General features: G+C 46.1%; 1 protein-coding gene across 2 annotated transcripts; it reads left to right on the top strand.

The window, feature by feature from the left end:
- Nucleotides 1–621: 621 nt before the first annotated feature.
- On the top strand, nt 622–7,395 carry GATD1 (glutamine amidotransferase class 1 domain containing 1). 2 transcript variants are annotated; one of them, XM_064425569.1, is made up of 8 exons: nt 622–767; nt 1,565–1,641; nt 1,932–2,037; nt 2,546–2,653; nt 3,411–3,505; nt 4,675–4,768; nt 5,492–5,603; nt 6,109–7,395. In XM_064425569.1, exons 1-8 carry the CDS (start codon nt 710–712, stop codon nt 6,116–6,118), a joined length of 660 nt encoding a protein of 219 aa, XP_064281639.1. In that variant the 5' UTR covers nt 622–709; the 3' UTR covers nt 6,119–7,395. The 2 variants fall into 2 exon arrangements, with proteins under 2 accessions (XP_064281639.1, XP_064281640.1); XM_064425570.1 differs by having other exon boundaries at nt 623–767; nt 6,112–7,395.
- The last annotated feature ends 1,970 nt before the right edge of the window (nt 7,396–9,365 follow it).

Below are 9,365 nucleotides of genomic sequence, written 5' to 3'. Positions count from 1 at the left end.
TGTTTGTTTAAAAAGCACTGGAGTCACAAGCAGGGAATAAGGACCGTAAACGTGATGCTCTGTGACACAAAGGCTTAGGCTGCTGGAGTGGCACTAAATCCCCAAGTACCCCACACAACAGCGAAACTGAACAGTGAATAGGGAAAAAAACATCCCCTTTTAAAAAATAATTTTCTGGTATCTAAGCTGGAGCAGTGAAGAACATCTAGATTAACCAGCCTGTGGATTCGGAACACAGTTCGAGACAGACAAGGTGGCATAAGCAACCTTACCTTTAGGAAACCAGGCTAGAAATTAAGCCCTTTCAAATAAACAAACAAAGGCAATAGCAGAATTGTGCTGTCTTTATTTGACACCTTTCATTTTACAGCGGCGTTGTGTCTGCAACACACCAGCAGCCAGCAAGCGCTAAGCCTATTACACTCACACAGGGATGGCAGATGCAAATCCAGAAATGGGACGCTGAGGTTTACGAAGGTGGGGAAACAAGGAAACAACGCCAGCTGCCGATGGGAGGTGGCACCAGGGGACTCTCGGGACACCCGAGGGCTGTCGAGGCTCCCGGCGGCGGCAGCGCTCCCTCAGCGCTTCCCGCGCTTTTCCGCCTCCCTCAGCGCTCCCCGCGCTCTCCCCGCCCCTCGGCGCTCCCCGCACTGCGCACGCGCGGCCGCGCCCGGCCCCGCCGCTGCCCTCAGGCGCCGGCGCCGCCATGTCGGAGCGGCTGGCCAAGCCCTCCTGCCTCATCGTCGCCAGCGCCGCCACCGCGGGTGAGACCCTCTCGGGGGGAGCCCCGCCGGCTCGGGGGGAGCCGCCGCTCCAGCGCTCCCCGTCCCTTCCCGGCGCCGCGGCGGGCGGGGCGGGGCTGGGCGGTCCCCGGTGCGGCTGCCCCGTGTGGCTGTCCCCGGTGCGGCTGTCGCGGCGTGTCCCCCGTGTGGCTGTCCCCGGTGTGGGTGCCCCGTGTGGCTGTCCCCGTGTGGGTGCCGCGCTGCAGCCGGGCCGTGCAGCCGCAGGTGTGCCCTCCCTGCGCAGCTGTGCCGCTTTCCCGTACGTGCACAGCCGCAGGTGTGGGCGCCATGCGCAGCTGTGCTGGTTGGCTCCTGTGCCTGCGGCTTTGAGGGGAAGGAAGGCCGGCTCACATTGGGTGCTTGGGGGGAGAATCTTTGCCTTTGATGGTGCTGGGGCCCTGGTGCAGGTTGCTCAGGGGAGCTGTGGCTGCTCCATCCCTGGAAGTGTTCAAGGCCACTTTGGACAGGGCTTGGGGCAGCCTGGGGCAGTGGAAGGTGTCCCTGCCCGTGGCAAGGGGTTGGTACAAGATGGGCTTTAAGGTCATTCCCAACCCAAATCATTCCAGGGTTCTGTTCCCCAGCACACAGCTCACCTGTAACGAAGGCTGCACATTTCTGATGTCTTAAAATCATTAAATCATAACAAAATAATCCCCTGAAATTATCTGGAGCCTTGAAGATGAGCAAACACCCAAGCTTTTGTACTTTGCTGGATAAAGTGTAGCCCTGCATTGAACCATCACTGTTGTTTCCCTGAGGTGTTGGAATCTGTTTTCCAGGTGTTTCAGCCCAGTCCTTCCTTCACTGCTTTACTCTGGCCAGCTCTGCCTTTAACCTGCAAGTGGCAACACCTGGGGTGAGTGAAAATGGACAAATGCTGTGATTTCAGCCTGAAACCAATTGGTATCTCAGTTGTAATGGAAAAAAAATAATATAATTAATATAATATAAATATATTGAGAGGTGTTTTACTGGCTGTAGACATTAAGGGACCTGTTTAATTCTGTTTTTTTAATACCAAAGTGACTGCAGCCTTTCTGTAGCGTGGATTTGGACTTCTCTGTCCACTGTCTGTTCCCACAAAGAGAGGAGGGAAAACCATTAGTGCTAATTCAGTGGGAAAAATGGGAAACATGTTGTCCCCAGGGGAAGCCCATTGACTTTGTGGATGTCAACGAGGGCAACACGCGCTGGATCCAGGACTTCCGCATGAAATCCTACGCCAGCCCCGCCAAGCTGGAGTCCATTGATGGTAAGGGTGTCACCACGGGCCTGCCTGGGAAACAGGGCAGGATTTTAGGGAAGAATGACTCAGAAAAGGCAGGAAAGTTGTGTTTCAAGAGCTGCAGTTGTTGGTGTACTTTTTATTTAGGAGGAAGTCCAAGCAACTGCTTTGCAGTTTTGTTATTTATTTTGGAAAGGTTATTCTCTTTTAATGTATATGTAATGTATACAAAGAATGTCTGTGTTGTAAATAAGCACACACTACATTGTTACTTGTTAAAAATAAATATTTTGCTGGAGCAGGAGCCAGCAGATAGAGCAGTCGTAAGTTTTTCCTGGCTCATTAAAAATGTGTGTTCCTTGTCCTAAGAAGGACCTTTTTCTCTCTTCTTTGTAACTCTCTTAGTTTCTTTAGGTGATTTTTAACTGATTTATGTGGGTTTGTCCTTTTTTCCCAAATGTGCAGTGGGTTTATGGTCAGGCTTTTTGTGTTTTTTGCCTGTCCCACAATCAGTTCCTGCTTTCCTCCCTCCCAGGGGCTCGGTACCACGCCCTGCTGATCCCAAACTGCCCTGGGGCCGTGACTGACCTGGCCAACAGCGGCTACCTGGCCAAGATCCTGCAGCACTTCAGCACTGAGAGCAGTAGGTGAACATCCTCGGGGCTGGGTCGATGGGACAAGGCTCCTGTGCTGCCTCTGCAGGAGCCTTGGGCCTTCCAGAGACTCCAGAGTGTTTGCATGGCTAAAGAGCATTCCAGACTGGGAAGGAAACAGGAGATGGCAAGGAGGGAAACAAATGTCTCAGTGGGCCTTTAAAAAAGGAAAGGGAGACTTGGGAGAAAACAAAAGTGTCCTAAAATGTCTTAAAAAGGGAGTCCTAAAAGGAACAAAAAAAGTGTCCTAACGTGGAAAAAGGGAGCCTTGAAAAGGAAAAAGAGGTCTTAAAGTATCTTAAGGAGCAATGCCAAAAGCTTTTCAGAGTTTGTCTCAGAAGAAGGATTTGCTGCCTTACAGTGGTACAGAAATGGCTCTGTCCAAATCAGCAGCATTCAAGGCTCAGGATCATCATTAAGGCTGCAGTTAATCAAGACTCTGGGGTGTGCTCCACTTTTGAGAATTTGTGGAGCTGTCTCTGGACTTGGAGATTAAATCTGCAATTCTTGTTCTTCCTCTTATTGTACTAATAGTAATAATAATAATAAAAATAATAAAAATAAATAATTGTAGCAATTCTTAAGATAGACACTAATTGCTGCAGTGTGCAGAAAGCCCCTACAGCCTAAAGGAGCTTTCTCAGTGCAGTACAACCTCACTGCAGCAGGGCAGCATGAGGCTCAGCACGCTCACCTGTGTTTTAAGTGTTTGGAGATGCTCACAAATGTGCTTTTCTTCTTTTCCAGAGCCTATCTGTGCTGTGGGACAGGGAGTGGCAGCTTTGTGTTGTGCCACCAATGAGGATAAATCCTGGGTTTTCCAGGGATACAGCCTGACAGGGGTAAGTCAAGCCTTTACCTTGTTTTTGCTGTTTGGGGGCTTTTTTTGCTGTGTGATTTCTGGTGCTTTGGTCTTACCCAGGAACTTCCTGTAAATAAAAATTATCAGTTTGGTGCCTTGGCTTGTGCAAGATGTGCAGAGTTGTTATTTCAGAGTTGTCTTTGACAAGGGGCCCAGCACTGAGTGCAGGAAGGGTTTGTCCCATTTAAGTGGCATGTGGGGAATGCTTTCCCTCTGATTGTTCAGTAAATTTTAAACTGAAGCAAAAAAAAAAGAGCTGGAAATTCCTGCTGCAGCTCTTTGCATTTGTTGTTGAGGACTTATAAAAGTTTTTGTTTGTTTCTTTGATGAATGCTGGGGCTAAGTTATATTTCTCAAAGTGCTGTTTCTTTTTAAAAGGTAGAGGGAGTCTTAGGAAAAAAGTTAGAAGAAGTTTTAGGAAAAAAGGCTGCTTGTACAAGCTGCTTGCAATTAAAGCAGCCAGTTAGGTACTGCTGATACTTTATTTTGTGTACTCTGGCCTCACAGCCCATTCTAGAGTGTCAGAGTGATGCAAATTGCCCTAGTGCTGCTTTCTAGCGTGGAAAATTCACATGGAAGATTAAGAAATTAAGATTTTGTGACTCACAAAAGCTATTGATGTTCTCATATGCTTCTGTTTCAGCTAAGAATTATTTATGACTCCCTGTGGATTGTTACAGTCCATGATGAAATATTTCAAATCGTGTTGTGGCCTAGCTATGGCTGGTGTGGAAACCATAAAATTAAATTCCTTCCTTTTGCATATTAAAACTCTTAAATGCTCCTAAATTTTCTGTCTGTAAGCTTTTCCCACCTTCATTCCAACTTGGATTACTGGTTTTGGACTCTGCAGGTAGCACAGCATCTGTGTCCAAATATTTGTGTGCCATGGGCAGACAGGTCTGTGCCCTCCTGAAGTTAATCACACCTGCAGGAATTGTTTGGTGGTGTTATTTCCTCTTTGCTTAACTCACTTAAGAGTTTCCAGTTTGCTCCCTACCCAAAATCCATCAAAGCTACTTGTGGTCATTTGGCTGGGAAAACAGTAGAGGGAACAGAATTGTAAATTTCAGGGAAATATGTGCTGGTGTTGCTTGGCTTTTTCTATACAAAAGCCACCCAAACTCATTTCCTTTTGATCTATTTCAGCCCTCTGTGTACGAGCTGGTGAGGCAGCCAAATTTTGCCAGTCTGTCCATTATTGTGGAGGATTTTGTGAAGGATTCTGGAGCCACATTCAGTGGTAGGTCATGCCTGGTGTCTGGGATGGGCACTTTGTGTCTCCCTTGGGAAATGAGTGTTTGTGTGCTGGCTGTAGCAGCTGAGCAGGATCTCATCTGGCATTCCCATTCCCTCATTTACCAGTGTGTCACTGGTCATTTGCAAGGCCACCTTGGACAGGGCTTGGAGCAATATTGGATGATGGAAGGTGTCCCTGCCTGTGGCAGGATGAGCTTTAGGATCTCTTCCAACCCAAACCAGTCTGGGAGTCTGTCTGGAATGAGGAAACAAATTCTTTTTGGGGTGCTGAGCAGTTGCTGGTAGATCTGAGCACACTGGGGTGTTGTAATTGGCCAGAAAATGAGTATTTAATTTCTGTAGCGTGGTGATCACAGTTCATGTCTGGCATCAGATGAACTTATGTTGTATTGTGAGGTAATTGTAACTTTCAAATACATACTTTGAGTTTTTCATTATGAAAATCTCCTGATATTTGTACTTTACCCACCTGCTGTTAACTGAATTAAGGACCCAGTCCTGTCCTTTCAGAAAAGGATTTCCTAGGGAAATTTTTTCAGGATGAGGGGCTTGGGACTGCCCCTCTCTGCTGGGGTAATAGACCAGCACCCAGCAAATCTGTCTGGCCAAAATGGTTATGTGTTGTGTTGGGTTTATCAGTGGTGAGATCCTGGCACTGAGCTCGTGCCCTCTGATGCAATCCCTGTGTTTTTCCTCCTGTGTTCAGCCAGCAGCCCAGATGCTGTCCATGTGGTGCTGGACAGGCACCTGGTGACAGGACAGAACGAGAATTCCACCCTTCCTGCTGTCCAGAACCTTCTGATTCTTTGCAATGTCAGGTGAGGCAAGATGGGGCTTAAGAACTGGCAACAGCCACTGGTGAGGTTTTTTTTTTTGTTTCAGGAATACTGTCTCTCAGAAGGGGCTCTTCCCCTTGGTTTTCTGCTGAAGTGTGTGTCACTTCTGTTTGATGAAGCCAACCAGGCAGTTTTGTCTTTTGGCAAAGAGCATTTGATTATTTAAAAGAAAAAGATGAAAATGTGTGGGGAAATGCACAGCTGTAGTGGAACTGGCAAAGCAAAATGCCGAGTGAGCTTCACTAAACATTTCTGTTCAGGGAAACATCTCTTGTTTCTTGAGCTTTGGCAGGCTGGCTTTGAGACAGCTCTGATTTAGAATTCTGGGAATGAATGTATTTAATTTCTTTGGAAATGGCTTGGCTTGTTTGAATGTCAGATAGAAGAGCCCATATGAATAACCACAAACCCCTTCTTTTGTTGAAGTCAGTGTGTGGTACCCGTGTGCACTAACAGGTCCTGTCATGTCTGGGTGTGTTTCCTTCAGCAGGAAATGAAGGAGAAGGTCTGTTTGCAAAGAGGATGGATGAGGAGCCAGCAGGCTGAGGATTTCCATGGCTGTGACCTGGATGAAACACCCCTCTGACCCCTGTCCTGGACTCTGAAGTGGCAGTGGAGAGGCAGTGTCACGTTCTGTGTGGATGGAATGGATGAAGGTTGTCAGAAGCAGCTGGGACACCATGTCCCTTACATTTTTGCTCCATTTTCTCACTGCTTCCCTAGACCCTCAGTTTACAGATGTGGGCAACTGTCTTCTCAAACCCCCCCAAAGTTGGTGCTGTGAATACAAATTGCTGAAGCTGAAGGCCTTGCTCTGGGTTGGCATTGTGCTGGTGCACAGCCTGCCCTTGTTTTCCTCCTGTTCACATTGCTGGAATTGTGTGCAGAAAGTTTGCTCAGCTTTTTTTTTAACATGGTCCTACAATTGTTTATTTGTTCTCCTTTGTGCTGCTTACGTTGTGGGTTTTGTTCTCTTGGAAATGCTCCTCTCTGGGAGTGCACTGCTGCTGTCTCTTGCTGGAATTTTGTGGAGCAGGGCACTGAAAAATGCAGGTGGCAAATGTGGGTCCCATCTGAGGAGCCAGCTGTAGGGTGGAGCCTGGACTCCTTCCTTCTGAGCTGCAGGTGTGCCTTGAAGCTGAGTGTGGAAAGGAATAATAAGACTGAGATTTATAAAAAAATTGTTGCAGTCTCAAACATGCAAAATTATTGGAAAGTAAATAAATTAACTTTCAGATAATTGATTTTCCTTCCCTCTTGGAGTTGTGGGCAGCATTTCTCCAATGCCCTGAAGAGAGGGGGTTGCATTTTTGTTTTCTTACCAGGATATTACAATATTTTGGTTCTAACAAGTCATCAGGTAGGGAAATTTTTCTGTGTAAATCTGTTTTTTTTAGCTCTGTCTCAAGAATTCAGTATGATTTTAGAAGACAGACTACTGTGGGTTTAGCTGGGCCTTCTGCTGTTGCATTCCAGAGCTCAGCTTACACAACTTTGGCATTGATGGAAATTAAAACTGGAATTTGAAATTAAAATTGTGCTTTGATAGATATTAAATTATCAATTTGCTTTGATAATTTAAATCTTCATTCCTGACAAGCCATCTTGGGGATTTGATGTTGACACCGTGAGGAAATACCTTCAGCCTGGAAAGCCACATCTTGTTTGTGAAGTGGGAGACTGTATTTCCTTAGGGTCTTTGTTTCCTTGGGATTTTGCCAAAATTGCTACATCTTTTCCCTGCTTACCTGTAAAAATAGAACATTGGTGTCTACCCTGTGTCCTGTTTTCATTCCTTAACTGAGGTTCTGTCCAGGCTCATTCATCTGCTGCTAGGTGAGCAAACATGCTTTGTTCAGTCCCATTGTACAATTTTTCCTTATTTTGTGACATCCAAGATCTTCTGGAATTGCTCTGCTTGTGCCTCTGTCAGGAGGTTGGACAAAGCACACTGCCTGGGAGCTTGATGGTGTTTTGTTTTTCCTCCCATATGAGAGCAGAAAAAAGATGAGTTCCTGTGTGTATTTTCACTTTCCCATCACACATCCACTTTTATCTCCTCAGCCATGAAGTTCTTGGGAAAACTGGGGGAGAAAGGTGTGGTTGGGCAGCAGGTGGCTGGAGAGGTGACGTGTGCAGGTGGCTCTGGATGTGGTGGGCTGGGTTGTGTCACCCTCACAAGTCATGCTGACAAACTGGAAGCCACCTGAGTCATAGATTCATGGGATTTAGGCTGGAAAAGAGCTTTTAAGGTCAAGTCCAAGTATCAGTGCAGCATGTTCACCACTCAGCACCATGGGTATCACATCCATGTGTTTTCTGAACCCTTCCAGGGCTGGTGACTCCACCACTGCCCTGGGCAGCCTGTTCCAGTGCTTGATGTCCCTTTCCATGAAATTTTCCCTACTATCCAACCTAAACTTCCCCTGGCACAACATGAAGCCATTAGTGATGATAGCTCTTAATTTCTTGTACAGTAGGACCAATTTTATCCAGGGATTGGAAAAAAAATGTTCAAAAAACTGGGAAAAGAAGATCAAATGAACACAGGAAACACAAAGTTGTTGAATGTCATCCAGGTATGTTCAGGAAAGTTTTATTCTGTTCATTTTCCATGTTAATTTTGTTCTACAAACATAAAACTTGATAGTTTATTTAGTATTTTCTTTTACCTAAGAGCTATTTACATCAATTAAAATAATGAAGTGGCATTACACAAAGAGCAAGGATTTTTGGATAATTCTTGCATTTTAAACTTCCTGGGGGAAGAATTTAGGTACCTCAGTTTATGTTCTGTGCCTTGTGCTTGTTCCAGCTGAGGAGCCCTGTGAACAATCCCATCCCAGGCATCCAAGCAGTGGTGTTTATGCTGAGGGGTTTTTGTCTCTTTGTTTCCCAAAGAATTGAAAACCTTCAAATTTAAGAGATTTTCATCCCACACAAACCTTTATTGTTTCAGCATTGTGTTGTGCAATGCTTGGTGCTTTGGTCCTAGGAATGTTACCAGGCAGGCTTGTTTCCTTGGAAATCTGTTCCTGGTAACATCCAGCTGGTGGGTTTTATTGTTTTATTTATTTGGGTGGGGGTTTGGTTTTATTTTTTAGGGTTTTACTGATTTGTTTTTATGGGACTCACAGTGTTACCTCTTCTCTGGGCTTAACAGCTGGGACCACATCCTCTGTTTTCCTCTGATGTTTTTGCAGGCTGATGTGGAGGTACCTGCTAGAAGCATCAGAGTGCCCTGGAGCACATGGAGCAGGATGAATCCAAAGGGATGAGGAGTTTTCTTGGATGTTGGCTCACAGCTGTAAAGGAGCACTGCTGTCCTGCACCCCACAAAGGATTTCTTCTCCCAAAAAGAGGACAGCCACCATCCCTAAGGTATGGGAGCCTTTCCTGGCAGGTTTACACCAAGCTGGGAAGAGAGGTGCCGGTGCAGCAGTTGGGAATCTGCAGAGCCCCAAGACCTGCCTGTGGGTGTGATCTCTTGTTTTCATGTTCTTGAGGATCCTGACAAGATGTTTGAGCTCTGGCCCTGTCTGCAGCTGGTGGTTGTTGGTCATACCAGCATTCAATTTGTCTATTAGCATATTTAATTACTTCCTTGGAGCTTCTACAGTATAATGTTGTAAAAAAAAACAAAACAAAAAAACCACCAACTTACATTTTTAATGGAATCTGCTGCTTTGTTCATGTTGTGTGCATTCAAACAAGGGCCAGAAGAGATGGAAGTGCCTCTTTGGT

This window comes from Passer domesticus, chromosome 6 (assembly GCF_036417665.1).
Source record: "Passer domesticus isolate bPasDom1 chromosome 6, bPasDom1.hap1, whole genome shotgun sequence".
Classification (NCBI taxonomy): Eukaryota; Metazoa; Chordata; class Aves; order Passeriformes; family Passeridae; genus Passer; species Passer domesticus.
Note: the sequence above shows the minus strand (reverse complement) of the source record. Positions and strands in the feature narration are given on the sequence as shown.

Coding starts and splice junctions, on each gene's coding strand:
- GATD1 (XM_064425569.1), top strand. CDS start 710: ATGTCGGAGCGGCTGGCCAAGCCCTCCTGCCTCATCGTCGCCAGCGCC. Junction 2,038..2,545: donor CAAGCTGGAGTCCATTGATG/GTAAGGGTGTCA, acceptor CCTCCCTCCCAG/GGGCTCGGTACCACGCCCTG. Junction 3,506..4,674: donor AGGGATACAGCCTGACAGGG/GTAAGTCAAGCC, acceptor GATCTATTTCAG/CCCTCTGTGTACGAGCTGGT.